This window comes from Poecilia formosa, unplaced genomic scaffold (assembly GCF_000485575.1).
Source record: "Poecilia formosa unplaced genomic scaffold, Poecilia_formosa-5.1.2 Scaffold106, whole genome shotgun sequence".
NCBI classification, from domain to species: Eukaryota; Metazoa; Chordata; class Actinopteri; order Cyprinodontiformes; family Poeciliidae; genus Poecilia; species Poecilia formosa.
The window spans coordinates 1325786-1346780 of NW_006800045.1; the positions used below are offsets into that span (position 1 = coordinate 1325786).

The 20995-nt window shown below is 38.7% G+C and overlaps 1 protein-coding gene across 1 annotated transcript in view; it reads right to left on the reverse strand.

Moving 5' to 3' along the window:
• Positions 1 to 20995, reverse strand: part of LOC103143275 (receptor-type tyrosine-protein phosphatase T-like) — a 62530-nt gene that overhangs the window by 30840 nt on the left and 10695 nt on the right. The window contains exons 4-6 of the mRNA XM_016675117.1: positions 15904 to 15996; positions 15320 to 15429; positions 9065 to 9152 (exon numbers count right to left, since the gene is read on the reverse strand). Coding sequence (XP_016530603.1) covers positions 9065 to 9152; positions 15320 to 15429; positions 15904 to 15996 — 291 coding nt within the window. The remainder of the gene's footprint in view (positions 1 to 9064; positions 9153 to 15319; positions 15430 to 15903; positions 15997 to 20995) is intronic.

Below are 20995 nucleotides of genomic sequence, written 5' to 3' on the forward strand. Positions count from 1 at the left end.
CATAAAGGGCCTGAGTTTTCTGTCTTCACAGTTAATTTACAAGAAAGGTAGAAGACATTTCTTAATAATGGTTCTGTGTAGCCAAAACATATTACATAGCGGATTATGTAAATTATGAAAATGTGTAGACTTCTTACAATAAAGAACCTGCAGTATTATGGGCACCTCTTTATTAAATTACATACAACTTTATATGGTTAGATGTAAATACTTTATTATAGAGAGCTCAGATTGGTCATCAGGAAAACACAGATCACTGAGCTAATCAGAGGCATAATGGTTCAAAATGTGACATTAAAGTAAAGCTGCTGGGCCGTGTGATGTGGAGCAGCAGTCGGCATATTACTGCTAACACGGCCGATACTTTTGACAAGGATCATAAGCTACAGATTTGTTTAAGTTTTATAGCGGGTCTTAAAAACGGGATTTCAGTTGAATAAAATCAGTAAAACTAAACATAAATGTTTGGATTTTAACAAGGAGACAGTTTCAGGAGCAGAAAAACTTCATCTTTAATGGGTTCATGGAGAAGGTTTAACGTCTGTGTGTTTTCCTTTAACATCATGGACGTGTAAACACAATGTAGTGAGATTAAAATGTTATTAGTTTATAACTTTATGGATGTCAGATGTTACTAAACGTACGACCTAATATGGATAATGTTGGCCCACTTCAAGATTTTAAAGTCTCATATGAGACTATATTTGTTATTTGATGACTTTTTAAGAAAACCTAAGAAACCATGTTAAAGCCGACAGTCATTTACATTACGGCCGTTTTCTCCCTGAAAACTTGTCTTTTTTAGCCACTAAATGAGCTAATGTTAGGGTAAATGTTGATCATTTAGAAAAGAATAAAATATTTCACTGTGAATGCTGTTGTCACGGATAAAACAAATGTATAATATTATGGTATTACAACATCTTGGGAGAGTCACATATTCATTCTCGCAGACAAACACAAAAAAATGGTGTTTCTAGTTTGGTACCAACATGAAACAGGCTACTTTAATATCCATGCAACAGCTTTGGGATAAACTAACGCCAACTACGAGCCAGGGCATAATGTCCATCATTAGTGGGCGGTCTCGATGACAAATCCCCCGGAGCCAAGTTAGAAAATCTAGAAGAAAATCCTCTGGGATAAGTGGAGGCTGTTATTAAGCAGGATATTAATTCCCACGGTTATTATTGGCATGAAAATGGGACACTGTAAAAGATCCCACTAGATTTACACAAAGCTGCTCAGGTCTTTTGCATCCTTACAGAATAACGTCTTTATTAATAACTGCTAAAAGTTATTAATGTTAACCATGCTGGTTATATGGAGAAAGGAAGAAGTCTGAGTGTGTTTGCATGTGGACAGCAGATAGGACGTCCCAATTCGCTGGAGCTCTCATGTTTATATGGAGTGCAGAGTGTGTGCTTACTTCTCTAACCGTGTGTGTGTGTGTGTGTGTGTGTGTGTGTGTTTGTCCGCTCAGGATGCTAATATTTGTTGTGGTTCTTTGGTCAAACACTTCAGAGAAGATGTTGGCATCAGGACTTCAGAGCAGCTCAGCAGACGTGCTGCGAATTGAAGCCAGAGAGGAAAAGAAAAGAGGAGGAAGAGGCGCCGTCTCCGGCTGCAAGTAGAATTAGCACACATCTACACAAAGCAACAGTCGTTTAAAAAACTGATGCTTTTTTTAAATTCACAGACACTTTCACACATCCTCTTATTTGCTCTTATTTCTGCAGCAAACAATGATTCACGTAACCTTCGCTGTAATGAGAAGCAACAAGATGCAAGAGAGGAATCTGATTACGGCGGCGCTGCTCTGGGAGCGTGCCGAGAGGCGCCGCTTAGCAAAAACGGACCCTTTAATGAATGTCACCGACCAGAACACTTTGGGAAATCAGCGAACAGCAAAAGGAGCAAGTTTGTGTTTGTATGTAGAAGAGAGGAGGTGAAGAAGCTGGGGAACGGTGGATGACAGGAGAACGACAGACGAGAGAAAGAATGAAGAGAAAAGTCAAACTGGTAACAGAAAGTAGAATGAATAACTTTTACACTGAGCCTTTGTGTGCATTTTTTAGCAGTTATTTTTTTTCTCTAAACATGGCATGATAAAGAAACATCACAGAGCGCTTGGAAAGTCAGGGATATTTATGCAGAATTAAAATAATTTGAACTCTTTGCCTCCTGTGTCAGTTTATAGCAGCTTGGTGAACTTTCATCTGTGCTTTTTTTTCACAGACAATGAATAGAAAACATAAGCAGAGAGAAACAACGGAACCACTGACATGAAGAAAGAAAAATAAAGTTTTGACAGTAAAATTAAAGACAGCTATATATACTTTCTATTCAATCAGCCTGAGTTCTGATCCAAGTCGTTTCTTCAAGTGTATTTTTATTTCTGGATACACATTCAGCTCTTCTGGGAGTGAGAAAAAGTACAGCGGTGGCTGAACTACTTTGGAATAAATATGAGGATGGATATCCATAACTGGGAGGGACGTTGTGTTGGCAGAGCCTTTGAAACAAGGAAATCAAAGTTTAGTGCATTCAATCGACTTTGAGCCATTAAAACAAACTGCATGCTTGGTGGAACTATATTCTGTTCAATAACAGAAATGTTTGATGTTTCTGAGCTTTATTGTGCAATGTTTGCTGAAATGGATATAAGACCAAGGAATGAGAAAATCAATGATCCGATCAATGATCATTATAAATGTGCAGGTTAAACAGATTGTTTCTGAATTTTTATTAATTTCTATCAAACAGGAGAATGAGAGAGAGGAGATGTTATTCCATCATAAACAGCTCCAGAGAATTTGATCATGTTTTATAGAACAACATGTTTCAGACCCATGAACACTTAATAAAAATAACAGAGTTATATTATAAATGTTAGGCAAACATACAACAATCTCCAAGGAAAACCCAGCAGTAAGGAGACATGCAAACAGGAATGGTGAAATATTCCTCTATGTAAACTCTACAGTTCCTTCCCACTGGATAAACTGACTCAAACCAAAGTTCATTTTGATTATTTTAAAGGTTTTAGGACATTTTTATAGCTATGTGTGACAAAACAAGCAGCAGCGTTACAGTAGATGCTGATTTTTATTTTTCAACTGAAGCCTGAGAGCTGACATGAAAAAACATTAAGTTTCAGATCTGAGATGGATAGAAAAGACATATCCTTTATTGTTCCACACATAGGAAATATATATCCCAGCAGGCAGTTAATGAGTAGGATAATATAAAGATGTACAACATGTGCATGGACATTGTTGTCCAAAATGAGAAAAGCTATGCCAATAACAGGGATATGAACAAACGAGGAAGGATCTACAGTCACGCTTCTTTGTGCACATCGGATGCTGCAGTCCGTCTCTGAAGGAGTTCTCCAGTTCAGCGTCTCACATCTGGTGGGAGACATTTTCCTATTTTAGCCTAAATTCTCATCCCATCCCAGGACTTCATCTACCTGCTTCCTCTCACCTGCAGATTAACTGCTGGTCCAAAAAACAGAAGATGGCTGAAGCAAGGCAAGGAGAAATAATATAATGCAAAGCTACAAATTTTATAATTCTTTTGGGAATTATGTAAGCAACATTACCAACTGTCTGCTAATTAAGTCAGCCGGGATCATCCTCTTTTTTTATGGCTTAAACCAATCGTAGAGCATTGCAATAGTACAACTAATATGAAATTCATTGGAGAATTTCACTCATGTTTTAACTTTACAGTGTTTTTCTTAAACACACTTTGATTCTGAAGCAAAACTCCCAAAAATCGTTCACAGCCAAAGATTTGTCTCAGTCTCACTCAAAACTTTATGCAAGTAAAAACACTCAGGAGTCCAGAAGCACTCAACTTTTTTTTCTTTTTTTAAATATATGTAAATATTGAGGAAAAAATGTAATTTATTTCCAAAGAAAAGCCTCTGTTGAATTATAAATGAGCATATGGGAATGAATGCTTGAAGAACTAAGAGCAGAGCAGGAAAAGAACCAAGAAAAAGGAGAGGAAGGAGGAGCAGAAGGAGGAAATCAAGGCAGACAGATGCCTGAGACGAGGAAACACTAGTGCGCTTTGCCTCAACCCATAAACTGTCAGAGGCAGTAGGAGAGCATGAACAGATGGACAGAAAGAGGGAAGAAGTGAAAGAAGAAAAGAAAAGGTGTCAGGCATGAATAAAAGCAGGACATGTAAGGGTAACAAAGCAGCTTCATAAAAAAAAACAAGAAGGGGAAAAAGAAAGAGCAGATCAAAAAGAAGAAAAGAACAAAAGAAATGGGAACAAGATGAAAAGAAGAGCAACGTTTGAGGAGGGAGAGAAAGGAGTTGGACAGAAAAGAATGGAGGACAGGAGGCTGGTAGATTAACATTTATTCAGTGTGCTGAGGGGATCTCAAACATGGCATCAAGCGTTTGTGTTTGGCAGATGGCCGGAGGAAGAGTGTGTTAACACTTCAACTCAAATCAGCCCTTTCCAAACTGTTCCAGAGAGAGCCAGAGGGAGGGAGAGCGAGAGGTGGCACAAGTTTGCATTAGCGTGTGTAAGAAGCATTGCAGAGAAATGGCAGGATGTGAAATACCCTCACACGGACGGAACAGTCAGTCCAAACGAGGGAGGGTCACATTCTGAGAGTTTAAAGTCTCACAGAGCCGGGCCAAACATTTAGATCCGTCTGCAGCTCTCAGCTCGGGCTCACTCAGCGTTTGCCTGGCTTAGAGGTGATGTGGATACATGGAGACCACATTTACCCAAGATGCAACAACATCAGACTTTATCCAATACCACATATCACTAGAATCTCTTCTTGTCCCGAAACAGACAGATTTTCTAACTGTTTTAAGATATTTTTACAATATCATACAAAATTTCCTTAAAAGTCCCCACTAAAGAGATTTAAGTGGAAAATGACAGGTCAATTTTATCTTCAATATGTTTCGTCACAAATTAGTAGATGGCTGGATGTTACTGACGTTAAAAAATAACAATAATGTCTTAAAAAAGCCTCTGATGCCTGTGTCTGGATAAAAGCTCCAGATGTCAAGAAATTCTCTTATGCTTGGAAATACAGCCAACCTCCCTGGGAAGCAACTAGAATATTAAAAGCCTTGTGAGGAGTCTTCATGTATCCGTTAGTTTCAGCGTCAGGATACTGTGACATCTCTCTATCCCACATAAAGAACAAGGGGTTTCACAGTCCCAACACTGTGTCATAGAAACCCAAACATGACGCCTATCAAACTGCATTAAATCCTGCTAATGCTGCCTAAAGCCTAAACAAGTCATCTTCTGTGTCTGGTCACCTTGTTTTCCATAAATGTTGGATTCTACACCAGCTGCAGCTGCGTTTCCATTAACCATATCATATCAACGACAAAGAAAACAGTTTTTCACATCACGAGTCACATGATCAGCAACTAGACGGTGCTGCTAGCGCAAACCTAAAAGAAAAAGACGACAGGAAGTAGTTGGAGGATCACAACGTGGAATGATTTTAATGGTTTATTACACAAAAAAGACTCGTTAACGTGTCACTTTAATTGCATTTCTTATTTAATGGAAACACAGAAATTGTGTTTTTTCGACATTAGCAAAACATTGACAAAGTTTTGCACACTTTAGTAATGGAAACAGCTTTGAGTAACACCATCACTTCAAATCCAATCATTTACACACTTCTTAAAGTTATGCATGTGGATTCACCAACATATTTTCATTTTGCGTTGCCATGTTTTTGTCAGAGCAGATATAGATACAGTAGAACTGAGAACTGGCTTGAATACGAAGGAGGATGAGAACAAGGGCAAGTTCGCCGGTGTTTCTGACACTGACTTGGATATGAAGTCGGTGTTTGACTATAAATTTAAACAAAACAGATGTCTCCTTTCTCTGCAGTTTCTAAACAGTCGAGATGCAACACTGCATCTATTCATACCAAACTGTCACAGCTCATTCTGTCAAAGTCTGTGTTAGTCGGTGTTCATTCCCATCCTAAAGAGTCTTTACTCAAAATGAAAACCTTCAGAGGGGCAGAATTTACCACGTATTTCCAGCCACATAGTATCATTTTATAGAACAATCAAGTAATTATGCCGGCTTCTGCTGTTACAAAAATGTTGTTTATCAAACATGACTTTGAGTCAAGTTTGATCCCTTGAAATTGGACCTCTGTCTCTTTAAGAAGCTCCTGTTCTCTCCGACACTCTGCCTCATGTTGACGTCCTCACATCAACATTCCTCTATTAAGTGTTTACAAACCTACATCTGAGCACTGGACTGAGAAATAGTTCATACAATGATTGCACTTCCACTAGGTGTTTGCTAACTGCTGCTGCTGCTAGTTTGAAGGAGCTGAGTGGAGGAGGTGCAGTTTGGAGGCGGCGCTTAGTTCCCCAGAGCGTTTCACAAACCCAAACAGGACATTCAAATAGTTCTTAAACATGCATGAAATAGTCAAATGCTTTTGATGAGGGAATAACATTATAACATGGAATAAAGCTAAATAAAAATATATATATTTTACACAATACTGCCCCTTTAAAAGAACAGACAACAGTACAAAACTCTTTGCATAATTTTAAATCAGCTAACTATAAATATGGATGGTGAAATTGGCTTCTGATCATAAATCACATAGACCAGTTCAAGCTTCAGTCAAATCTGTTTGCATCAACACTTTATGATGCAGCCTGCACATACAAGAGCAGGCCTCCTCTGATTAACCTCACCGTGGAATCAAAGAGCCCACTCACCGTTTCATTAGGCAAGAAATGTTTTGATGCACTTTTCATGTGAAAACAGGACAGTTTACCTCTTACGGCTTAAGACCAGACATGGAGAGGTGATTTTAGCCTTGCATACGAGGAAAAAAGCTTGCATCCATTCTGAGAGCTGGAGACAGTCAACCCTCCTGTCTCACCACATTTACATGTTCTAATAAAGACACGGCACAAACTCGTTTGCCCCAGGGCCTTTTAAAACATTTTCTCAAGAAAATTAGCCTTTGTACAATCACAGCAAGCAAGATGGACAGTTTCCATTACTAGGCCCTTGTAATTAAAGGATTTGTACTAATAGCAAATTTATCATAATTCCTGTTGGCTATCAAGTCTTTGACAGGCTATTTCATTCCGGCGCTAAGTTTCATATTAAAGCCTTCAGGTTAGTGCAGTGTCTTTGCCGTGACATCTAAACCCTCATAATGAAATATGTCCACAGTCCCAGGCCTGTGGACACTAATACGCACTAACCGTAAAATATGAAGCCTAAAATGCTATGCATATGGATCATGCTGCTTATGCTGGCAAACAAGTAAACCATAAAACCTTTTAAAACTTAAATCAAACAATCCGTTGTTGTTCCAGTGTAATAGAGACATGAGGTTTCCTTATGCAAGATAACAAGCAGACAACGACTGAACGTTCAATCAGACGGACATCGCTGGTGCATGGAAAAGGACACACCGTTATATTCAAATGCTAATGCACACCAACAACCACACACACACACACACACACACACACACACACACTAATCTTACATGCAGTCCTCGCTCCGAATATCATTACTGCAGTCCGTCTTTGCACAGAAATGAAGGCTCATTTTGACAAAAGTCTCTGTGAATAAAATAGCAGCTGCAGCCTTTGATCATCAGGCAGGATTGAAAGAAAATCCCTCTGCAAACTGAAAGCAATTCCTTATTACTAGGTTTCCTGTATTAGACTTACACAAGTTTGAAATCCAAGTATCAATGGTGTTTAAAAGTGCATTAAGACAGAAGGTAGGCAGCAAAGCCAGGGAATCAGTTTTTTCTAATTAACAGTTTCAATTCTTTCTTGCATAGACAAACATGAAACATTCATATTGTTGTAGATTATAATAGAATAGAATAGAAATGTATGTTATTGTACGCACATCACAATTTATCTCTGAATATTCAAATTTAAAAATGATGAAAAATTCAGATTAAAAGAAATGTGGGACTATTTAAAACATTGTACAGGATGTGTATATTGTTTTAGAATATAAATACATAAATGAATAAAAATATTTGAGCATGGAAGGAAGGATCTCCAATAATGCATCTTCATGCGTCCCAGATATGGCAGATATTTTTGTCCAATAACTATTTTATTAGTTGTGGGACTCGATTAGAAAAGAAATTGACTTATTTGCAGGGTCTGTAATGAATTAACTGCATTTTAATAAAGAACAATTCAAAAAGACTTTTAGGAAAATGAATTATTGAGTAAATAAACACATGAGCTCTACAATACTCAAATCTTCACAAAGGCTAGAAGATAACAAAGCATCTCTGTGTCTTAGAAAATGAGAATATTGCAAAAAATAATATTTTCAGAATGTCATGGGTATGCTGTCTCATATTCCCCTGCAGAATGCCTCATGGATTCTCTTTGGGTTCTGGTCGGGTCAGTTAGCTGAAAATAACACCATGATCATTGGACCAGCTTTCAGTGCGTTTGGCAATGTGGGTCGGTACAAAGTCCTGCTGGAAAACAAAACCAGCATCTCCATAAAGCTTGTCAGCAGAAGGAAACTTGCAGTGTTCTAAAAATCCTGGCAGATGGCTGTGTTGACTGAGGAGTCCAGAAAACCCAGTGGACCAGAACCAGCAGACGACATGGCACCTCAAATCACCACTGACTGTGCAAACGTCACGCTGGACTTCAAATGCCTTTCCACTCTCGCTCCAGACTCTGGGACCTTGATTAGATGCAACTTTTACTAGACAGCTATTGTAGATCACAGTGTGTAGATCCACACTGTGAAATGATGTCACACGTAAGGGAAGCTTGGTAATACTTACAGGTGTTATTATTTTCTTTAAGTAATTGTTAGTCCCTTTATTAACAGTGACTAAAGGAAATTAACAGCTGTGATAATTTGAACTCTGCTACAGTAAAAAGAGCAAAATTAACTGTTGAGATAAAGAAACCATATTAAACCACACAATCAAACCTTAACATCATTTAAGGCTCTCTGTAAAACAGACAAAAACAAAAAAACAGTCTTCACGAAAGTCAGTGCAGTACTCACATGCGATGATGTTGCCATAGCGGTTCTTGTTGCGATTCTCGTCCTTCTTGGCTGTCTCCCAAGGTGCTGCCTGTCCCTCCGCCAGGGCCTGCAGAGGCACATGTAGACGTGCATGGGTTCATGTGTGCACAAACACAAACTGTCATGAAACCAAGAAGGAACACACAATAATATGCATGCACATATGGTGGGAACCCCGGAGCTCATGCAGCAACACTCTGGCTGGCGTGAGTTGAAACTGCAACATGAATATGTATGAAGAGGCATCACTCTGGTGACACCAAAATGGGGCTTAAACTCTCTCTACAATGGCAATCTGATTAATCTTATGAAAACATTTCATTCAGAGGTAAATCAGGAGTAGTTCAGAGAAGTCAGGCATCTTCTGGGATGTTTGTGAACTCAAAAAACAAAAACAAAAAAGAAAAAACGGCACCAGTTCCCTCTTCCAGCCTGGGCAGTGGAAACCTGCTCTCACTTTTTGCCAAAACCCAAACAGCAGTAAGCAGAAAAAAAAATCTTACCAAGCATTGTGGTTTAGTTCCTATCGCAAAAATCTTATTACACTTGAATTAAGACCAAACTAACTTACAGGTAACTTTTTCACAAGCTCTAGGAGATTGTCTCAGGTCAATAATAAGTAAATATTTCACTTATAACAAGAAATCTTTCCTATGTAATAAAAAAATAATCTGCTAGCGGAACTAGTACATTTTTATCAATGTTAAGCAATTATTGATGTAAAACAAGCTCATGTTGAAAAGTTAGTTTTATCTGAGTTATTTGCACTAAAAACTAAACCAAAATACTTGGCAAAATGTTGTGTTTTCAAATTGTACAGTGAAAAAAAGGTACAAAACGAGAACAAAGTTAGTATTTATTGTCCTCCTGGGCTCCAGTGAAAGAATATTTACTCATTCCTTTGTTAGAGGAGAAAAGGCAGATTGTCTGCGCTCCCTGCTGAGGCCTGGCCTGTGTGACAAGCATTTCAGACGCAGCAAGGACAAAACATGCATGAGCCGCTCTAATGTGGGTTTCTGCTTTATGCATTCTTCATCATGCACTTTGGTGAACAAACTACTGTACTAACACCCCATTCAATGTATGTTGGATCATATACGCATTTATTATTTTTGTTAAATGCACTTTGAGTGGAAGAGGATATGACAAAAACGTCCTTTGCAAGCATCTGTGGAGCAACTAAACCCCAACTCTCAAAGGCTGCCATATGGACGCTGAACTATTTTAGAACAACTCCTCCAACGCTCTCAGGTCACTCATATGCTGAAAATCTCCCAGTAGGGACAAGTGAACAGCCCCGTTTTGAGTCCATTAAGGGCTTAAGAAGGCCAGACAACAGCTTTCACTTTCAGACAGTGATCTGACCTACATGCACACACACACACACAATAAATGCAACGAGACAGAAAAATAGACACCTAAACATATCGCTTAGTCAAGCAGAAAATTGATTCTGGCACATGGAATTTGGAGTTTGTATGTTTTGTGTGTCCAACGTTAAATACTGTAGATTTGTTTCTATCCTAAAACAAAAATAGGCAGAACAACGTTAAAGGTCTGTGTGTGTTTTTAACTATGTGAATGTTTAACCTAACCGGGTTTGTCACAACAACACATTTAGCTGGACTATAAACTGTAATTATTTCAATACACAATAACATTGTTGTTCTGAGACAACATTTAATTGATAATGGCATAAGAATACCAGTTCACCTTCTCAAAGATCAATAAATACTGTTGTAAACATCACCTTATGCTGAACTGGAAGATATTTTAACGCAGCCACAAAATGCAATTCATTAAACGGAAATAAAAACAAACATGATCAAAATCCTAAATAAAATGGATTATGTTGTCTCTGTAAGCAACAGAAAACGATCAATCTCATTTTAATTTATCATGCGGTTAATTGATTAATTGCTTCCTGCAACAGGCAACAGCACTTTAATGCCTCCCTCTCTGCTTCCTCACTCAGCTCCTCCAGTGTTGGTGTCAAATTTATTTATATAGCACTTTAAAAACAGGTTTAAAACGGCACCAAAGTGCTGTACAAAAATGATAAGAAAGCAAGTTGGACTAGACTAGTGGCTGCAGCACTTAGCAAACACCTGGGCTAAGTCAAATTTCCTTTAAGTCATGTTTGATATACACATCATTTTTATGCTGTATATAAAACCAACTGTAGGTAACGGTCACTTGATTGTACTATAAAATGGATCTATATGCCTGCAAAACACTTCAGTTGTCATAAAAACACTAAATATGTCAAATTTGAGTTAAGAGAAATGTTACTTTGTAATTTAACACTTTGATCATGGGTCTCTGTCTCTTTAAAAACTGCTCTTTCTGAAACTCTGCCTCCAGGAAGTCCTTGATTCACCCTTTAACAATGTTTTTACCAGTGTTGCACTCAGAAGTAGCTCGTAGAATAAGCTCAGTGGATGTGCAGTTCCACCAGGTGTTTGCTAATTGCTGTTGGCTAGTCTTTAGGAGCTGAGTGGGGCGGTCGCAGGGGAAGGCAGCTCTGGGGTGGAGCTCCGTCCTTGGAAGCGGAGCTAGGTCCACTCGGGTGTTTTTCAGCTGCATGGTTGCCATGGAGATTAAAGGATTTCTCAAACATGCATGAACGAACCAAGACAACATTCCAGGCATGTTTTTGATGGGTTGAAAATAAACAAAATAATGAAGAAACTACATATAGAGATGGAAATATGGGCAATCTCCTTCCACCAAATGTCACACAGCACTATACCCAATCAAGCCACATATTTTGACATGTCTTCCAACTCTAAGAGGTAGAGAACCAAACATTCAGACAGTAAAAGAAGGAAAAGAAGAAGAAATGTACCAAAATGTTGAAGCTGCAGCTCATCCAAATGGCACACTGCAATAACCTAATGGCTGCTTGATTTGTTTCAGGTGCCACATTTAAAAAATAAGTTGGGTTTTACTTGAAATGGAAGAAGTGTACTCCCACTGGGGAGCAAAATGTTGACAATGTGGCTGCTGTCAATGTTAGTGAGGTTAATCGGTTTCAACACAGTAGGTCACATCACACACAGAGACGGGGACAAAAAGACGCCATATGGGGTGTGTAAGCAGACAGAGGCAGCCACTGCACTGGGGACTGAAATGTGACCATATACATAAATACATAAGAGAAGCACTGCTGCTGTGCTGAGATGTGGGCTACATTTATGAGGCACAAGGACATTTCTCCCCTCATGGTCATTTATTCACATCAGTTCACTTGCTGTTTCTTGCCCTAAAGTTCAGAAGGAAAAAAGTTGTCTAAAAGCCTCAAACCCCTTTTTTCTTTATATTCTACATCTGAGCACCCAGGCGCCACCTGAATCTCTTAAAGACAGATGAAAAGTTAAACGTTTTTCGATCTGTTTTCATAGAAATATTATTGCCTTGTTTTGTTGACTTTGTCTCTAACATTCATACTAAAGTGACTGATGGACCATTTAGGTGCAAAAAGGTTCCTAAACTCAAAGGACCAACCAGTGCAATGTTGATATAACACAGACCACCTAACAAAAATTAACCTTATAAAATATCTTTAATCCATTTATTACCACCACTCTGTAAGAAAAATAACTTTTTACCCTCTGAATGAATGAATGGAGTTTCTTGATTGGCTGGTTTGAAACGCCAGCCAATCAAGAGCCAGCATTTTCCGAATCAGTTTCTTAAGCTACATTTTCTTTTGCATATTTTAGATATTCTCTACAAAAAGATTGGGACTAGTTGGATTTTCTGTGAATTAAATTGGAGTTAATAGCCTAAATCACAGCCAGGCAGAGGGCAACTGTAATTCCTTATAGTATTGTGTTTTTTTTAATGTATTTCTCCTTTTTGTTGCTGTTAGGGCCATTTATAATTGCAATAGAGGATTTCTGGATGAACTATATTTTGAAATATTAAAACTAAAACAGAAATTTTGACTTTTATGCTTTAGAAATGAGAATGTTGGGAAAAAAAACAAATTTTTAGAATATGTCATACTCTTTTCATACTTTCCATCCCTGAATATTCACAACACAGTGTCTGTACATTCACACTGAAAAAGACTCAGTAAAAGCTGCTCATAGCAGCCGTGGTGGTGGACGCTAATTCATCACACAGGAGCTTTAGATGTGAGGAAATAAGCCTGGATGTACATTTCCAGCAAATAGAGCAGACAGTATGTTGAACAAAATGTTGAGAAGATAAACTTCCAAAGTCTTCTAATGTGGATCAAATCAGTTGCTGCTGGAGACAAGTGGAATCATAAAAAAAGAAGTTCCCCTCTGCGCGCGCGTGTGTGTGTGTGTGTCCCCTCGTTACACACAGATTCACACACACTCAAGAATAAATCACATTTTCTCTCCCCTGAAACGTATCAGTGGGTTTGAAGCGAAATGACAGGAAGCAAATGAAAATATAAGTCGCAGTATCACGGAGGGACAATTTTCAACACGCATGCAGAGTCGGTAATAGAAAATATTCATTCTTCTGAGAATGGGAGGCTGAAGGAGACGAAAACAGAGCCTTCCTGGTGCCTGTCCTCACATTTATCTTCAGAGACAAAGAAATAAATCAGGATAGATTTTAAAGGACAGAGGAAGGAGGGATAGCCAAGCAGAATAATAATTAGAGGAAAGAAGAAAAGTAAATAAGTTAAATAAGACAATGCAATAATTTGAAAAAGGTTCCATAATAAATGGTGCATTAAATTAATGAGTTTAATGTTGATAACACTGAAAGAAGAGGAAGGAAAAACTGAAAATGAAGCTCACAGTTAATTTGTTCTGTATCAGCATGGTCATATATTAATAATAAATATGACCCCTTTGTCTCACATGGCAGCTGCCGCCTTCATCAACTCAACTCAACCACTTAATGCTGCAAAATAAATAAATAAAGGAACCCGATTACCAAGGTCTTGATTCAAAAATTGTTTTTAAATTTTATTTTAAAGTAATTGATTGAATGCTAACTGAGTTCTGATTAAACATTAGGAAGAAAAGTAAGACTTTTTATTTTTGCATTGTACACTTCAGCTTTTCATAAGCAGCCTCCATTTGAGGGAACATTCATGTTTTATTCACTACATTTGTTTTCCTCCATTTCGGTCTTAAGTTTTAATTTGTCACTTCATCCAACAAAGTGTTCAGAGTCCCATAAACTTACCAACACATCCCATAAAAAGTGTTGCTTATTGTGGAAACTGTGCTGTGAAGTCTGATATCAACTTTTCCCTGTCAGTAAAAGGAATTTGGTAGAACAGGTGAAAACACCTGACCGACTCAAAGCTCTTTAACTTGCACTGCAAACACCCAAACTCTAAATGACCTGTTGTATTTTTGCTTTAGACTTTTCTTTAATGACACAGAAGTACAGAGTCGTATGCCAAATAAAGACACTGCAGAGACACAGATTCATTCGTCACAGATTGTAAACCTGCACATCTTTTTTAAGGCTTAAGTTCTGGTCTGTGTTTCCCTCTGACTTTTTGAGTGACAGTGGGTCCCCACTGAGCCCACTGAACCAGGACAGGTTCTGAATACCTGGTCCTTTCATTCCCCACCAGGTTCTGATTTCACTGCATCAAAGTTTCCCCCGTATTTGTTTTATTTCAGCAACTGCATCATCACTGATTAGAACATGTTCAATTGAGAATGTAGTGCGAGTCTGTGGAGAATCAGTATTTCAAGCTTTATGAAACTAACAGATTAAAAAAGCATAACTTCTAACATGGATTTATCTTTGTGCTTCAAAACGAGGGGATACGTTTTTGCTAGCTTTGGGTTTTGTCCCAGTTTCTAATGGGTTTGAAAGAGGAAAGTTGAAGTAGGATTTTCTGGCTGTAACTAGCACTCTTCAAACTCACTAACAACATTTTTGTAGTTTATGTTCATTATTTTCCCCTTTAATAATGAAGCATGTTCCATGGGAAAATGTTACAACATTGAAGAATAAAGGCAGAAAAAGACAAAAACAATCCTTAATGAGGTGTAACTACGCCAAGAGTGAGCTAATGCTTCTTAAAACATTAAAAACATTTAACCTGATGCGTCTCCCTCATATCTGCATTCATATGACCTAAAGGAAGCATAAAAAGCTTTTTTTGGCAGCAATATTTAGCTTCCCATACGTGGAAAGCTAATTCCATAACTGGAAAGCTGATTATTGCTTTACCTCGTCTACATGCTTTGCTTTGTGAGCGGTTTGTTTCTGTGTGTTTACCTCATACTCTTCCTTAAACCCATATCCTTGTCCACATTTCATCTGTGTGATGTGCTGCAGGAGATCTGCAACTCGAATAGCTGGCTGGAACTGGCCCGCCTGGAACTGACCTGTGGGATCAAAGCCATTTTTCACACAAACTGTTAAAATAATCTGGACAGAACTCGTTGAACAAAGTGTGAAAAACAAAGTTGTTTCTTTTGGATCAACTCCTTTGGCTTTAATGGACCCTAACCAGCCTGTCAAGGGTTCCTTAGAAGCAGCTAAAATTCATATCAAATTAAACGTGGACAAACATTCAGGCCGGTAAAAGTAGCTCCATTGTTTGTGTGGATTTATGGTGGTTACACTCTGAAAAACGACTTCCTGGTTGGAAATGCAACAAAAATAACAGCTGAAGCCTGAATTTTGACCATTAAACTTTGAGCTCACCAAGAAACCCAAAGTTCAGTTCCAATATGGCTGCCATTTCTCACCAAAAAGCACCAGTGGGGATGAGGTGCTGTTACATGAATTCAGTTCAGCCCAGATTGAAAACAAATGTCTCAAGAAACTTTCTAAGGTGAAGGATCCAGTTGACGTACCGCTCTGGTAGGAGAGCTCCACAGACTCACAGCCTCCGTAAGGAAAACTCTGTAATGTCAGGGATGGCTGGGCAAGAGACGGCTGGCTTCCATCTGTTCACACAATGACACAAGAATATTATCATTTTATTTTGAGACGTAAAACATGAACTGCAGATAAACATTACAGTAAAACAGAAATGGAAGAAAACCAACACAAAGTTGAGAAACAGCTAAGAAGACATGAGTCTCTAATAGAGGCGTCAGAATCCCAGTTTGTGTTTAATAAATAAAATGAGATTCTGTTCACTGCTGAGGTCTTATGGTGACTGACATCCAGTCAGCTCACAGACTGGATAAATGGAAAGTGTGTCGTCGTCTTTGTCTCAAGAAGGAAAAAGATGTGATGTGAAAATGCATGACTCCATGAATCCTTAGTGGAGCTAATTCCATCTTAACTTCTGTCGGCTTATTAGTGGCCTGAGGTAGCTTCTACAATTAATCAATAGAAACACCAGTTTCCTGTGATAAATTAAGGATAATCTGGCTTAAACAAGAGAATCCAGAAAATTGTGGTTTGTTAGAAGAGAAGTGATAAAGTAATAAATGTCTAAAATAAATCTAAAAATGACAGAAGCAGTTAGTGAGACATGATAGTAGTGGTAAAGGTAGCTATGATAGTAGTCAGAGGTAGTTATGAGAAACATTACAAGAGCAAGAAGAGAGTGAGACATGAGGGGGGGAAGAGTGTGACTGCAGAGGAAAGAGCAGGAAGTTTAAAAAAGGTCAGCTTGCTCACTGGGGGAAAAGTTCTCTGATTCAAATCTTCTGAACTTTCTTTCATTTTATTTGGCACCAAAGCAAGAGTTTGTGTCCAGTGTTGGGTCAGCAGGTTTGTTCTCTGTAGGATCCAAATGGCTTCAATAAAACCATTAAAACAGCAGCTTTATTGTTTTGTCTCAGGGCTTTAACTCCTGAAGAAGTCTACAGCTTTATGAAATGTCTTTAAATTAAAGTTAACTACTTATAAATGGATATGCTTTTGTGATGACCTCTCTTTGGCCTTTTAGATCAAAGCAGTGTTAGTTGATTCTCAATTATGCTGGGTGTTTTTCCCATATGCACAGTTTCAGCTTCTCTGTATTATTAAACTTTTTCTAAGTTATGTTTCCAGAGCAGCAGGTCAGTCCTCCTGAGGTGAGACTGCTGCTTCCAAACAGATTTTTAAAATTCATTTTCAAGAATCACCTTCCCTTAGTCACACATTTTAAGCCTTTTTTCTTTAATCTGTGGTGAACCAGTTGTAGTGCAGCAGAGCGTAATGGGGGGGTGTGAGCAGCGCTTACACAACAATGATTGACACTGGGAGCACTGGGAGAAACCAGAGGAGCTCCATTTTTTTCACACATCATCATTTATGGTACTCCTAAACTCACGGTGCAGAAAGCTGCAGGGTGCGGCTTCAGACTTCACCTGAAACCTTTAAAGCACAACCTTACATTCATTACATCTTCAATCTGAATGTTGCAACCCCACAGCTCTGCTGCATTGCCAACCTGCTAGATCTAATGTAACAACAGCTGTGGGTCAGATTCCAGTAAGAGAGGATGCAACAGCTGCACGACTCCTTCACATCCACCAGCCTGCTGACCATCATCATTTGTTAGGCAGTCTGCTTCATGAATTGCAAATGCATGTTTTTTTCTTCACCTAAATTGAGACATGTTGGTGTGCTGACCTTATTGTGACGTTTAGGGTGTTTGAAAACACATGATAAGCTCACCAAGGTCAAATATGCAGTAAGCCAGGCATGAAATGAATTCATAGCAGCAGCTCCACAACAGTGACTATGATGGAGAACATCTCAATGCTAATGGCTGGATTTATTGACCTCCAGAGGCGCGTGTGTGCATGTAGGTTTGTGTGTGACAAAACACTATCATGCATGAAAATGTGTGAGTTTGACTATGCAAGAAGCAGAAAATGGTGAACAGGGTTAGAAGTGTGTGCTGGGAGTTTGTGCACGTGTATGAAGGTCATTTATGCCGTCACTGTGTGTATGTTAATGCAGTCCTTCATGCTCAGTGGTGTGTGTATTATAAAGTTCCTACTTCCTTCCCTCTGACTTTATTAAGACTTAGTTATGGATGACTAGTGTTCCTTTATTGTTTCTTAATTTCTTCGACAACATTCCACCCCTATTTCTACTACGGCAGTACAGCAAAATGTGCATTATGAATTGTCAGCTGTGTATGTGTGTGTGTGTGCTCATCCTGGCATGTGGAATGCAGAAATGGTTCTTGATCAGATTTGTTTGCACTGGAGTTCCACCGAATTACACACGAGGTCTGGAGGAATCGTGCATCAGCCTGGTGCCTGGCTTCTGACAGAGGAGGCAAATGAATAACCAACGGAGTAGTCCAAGACCCAAGAACCAGAACCACAGACAGAGAGAGAGAACACCTGCTGCCATTTTTACCAGGAAACAATAAGCGATGCACTCAATCACAATGGCCACTATGCACACACTCTGCAAAAGACTCCACTTCCACTAAGCCAAAGGAGAAAATGTACAGGAACCCACGATAACCTACATTACATATTTTACTCAAGTTTACTACAAGATCCAACCAAACTAAAGACAACATAATTATAGCAGCCGCTGGATTTCTGTAAGGAACGTATCTTAATCTGTTCGCGTAAATTACAGGACGCGTCACCAGAACCTCAGCAATTAGATCCTGAGGAGTCAAACATTTACTGCAACTGAAATATAAATCATGTTAAATATTACAAGTGGATGGTAATGGCTGAACATGCAATCAAAGCAATTAGTTCAAGATGCATCTTACACAGCTTTTACCCTGAAGCTTTAGAAACCCAATAATACCCAATAAAACCCAAAGAAACGTCTGTGTACAAGGAATTTTTATGTAAATGCACTGGGTCAAAATGCAAATAGCACGCTTTGCAATCCTTTCAACATTAAAGGTTAAGAGCTGGATGCACTCATGCTGCTTGGAGTTAGGAATCTCTGCCAGCAGCATTTAGAAACAAAGTGGAAAGCGCCTTGGATGATAAGTTCATCTTTCTGCATCTCCTTTTTCTGTCTGTGAAGCATGAGGTCAAGTTCAACTTCATTTCACTGCTGGAGAGCCAGGTCAATGAATTCTCTCTGGTCTGAATAAAAATCCCTTCCGATATATGAGACATTACATTTTCTAGCAGAGCAACAACGACAGACATGAAGAATGGAAACTACAAATTCAGCTGGGCTGAAAAAACAACAACAACAACAACAACGGAGTGCAGGTGGAGATCTGAGGACGACAACAGGGAGATTAAACATATTAGCCCAACATGTAGAGCAAACAATACAGTTTAAGGAAGCATGAGGAGATTTAGGGGTTTTACTAAAGGAATTTCAGGGTCTAAGCTAGAAAGTTGCTTGTTTTTTTGCACAAATTATCATGCAGAATACAGTAGATATGTTGGATTAATGGGGTGGAGTGTGTCATAATTCTGCAGTGTATTATAAATGAAGTGAGAATAAACCCAGGTTTGGTTTTTCATACAAACATGCAAGTATGGTCAAAACCTAAAATCATATACCTATAGAGACCAAGGATATTACCAATAAATGTTTTTTACCTTCATGAGCCCAGAAATCTGGTTTAAATGCTTGTTAAACCACAACAACTGCTCTTATATGGAATAGCTCATCTTGCTAGGAAAGTGTCTTGTTAGAGGTTTTAGCCAATTTTACATAATCAATATTATTTGTTTCTAGATTGATTTTTATGATTGGCCATTTTGACATGTTTGCACCGCAGCATATCTGCTGATTGTGACACAGTGAACCAGCCAGCTAACAGATCGAAGAGCACAGAAAAGAGCTCTGGAACGTCAGCCAGCAGCCGAGATGAGCTGGGAAAAAAACCGCAGAGGTTCAATCCTGCCTCAGAACATAAAGGTTAAAAATTACTCTCTCTCTGCTGCACTCACCTTCAATTACCCAGCAGTGCCACATTACGGCCAAACAAAATGACTACCATTAGCCATAATCACCTTACATGCAGCCTAATGTTATGCTGAACTGGACTGGGAAAATAATTGCTTTTCTGTGATGCTGTGGAAAAACTACTTCCAAAACAAGAAGTGCTGGGTGTAGAAATTAAGCACAGGTGGCATCCCAGCACCATCTACTGCAGAGAGGTTTGGTACAAAAGTGCTTCGGGTGCAGCACACTCAAAAATTATCCAGAAACAAACTGTTGCCTCGCAGACGGCTGCTGGGCAACACTGACTTTTCACTTTGAAGAATTACCAAAAAAACATCATTTTGCACTCCTTTCAAAATGGATAAAGACCTTTCTATGTCCCCAACAACCTATTAGTTCATGTTATTTGTGGAAAAAAACCAACAAAGTGTCCGACTCACAGAATAAGCACAGCACACCTGAGTGTGTAGGGCTGAACAATGAATCAATAACAACAGATACTGCAACACACACATGATCAATATCAATAGGTTAAACGTCTGGGTGAATATTCAATCTTTTTACCGAACTCCAATCCTCTTTGGTTACCTAGCAACTCACTCACTCTTTGGTTACCTAGCAACTCACTCACTCTTTGGTTACCTAGCAACTCACTCACTCTTTGGTTACCTAGCAACAGCCTTAGTACCTTGAGCAGCAGCAGTTTAAGGTTTTGCTGCTGTGGCTCATACCTATTTAAAAATAAAACAAAATGGCGTTGAGTGAAAACAATGCATAAAACATGAACAAATACGTCTAATTGGTAGTACTTCAGATATTTAAAACAAAAAATTAATCAATAATTGTCAGTATTGACCGATATGAAACACTTATATGGTGATACGATTTTCAGAATAACACAGTTTCCATCCTTATAGTGAAATATTGTATTTTGTAATATTTCTGACAAACTATGGTTACCTTATTAGCCAGGAAACAATTTGGCTCTTGACATACTGAAATAAGACTGGCAGGAACTATTTTAAAGCTAAGAAAGTAATGAAGCAAAAGATTGAACTGGTCTGAAAAGAAAACACACAAACAAAAGCAGCTAACCAGGCTCTCTACCTGCCA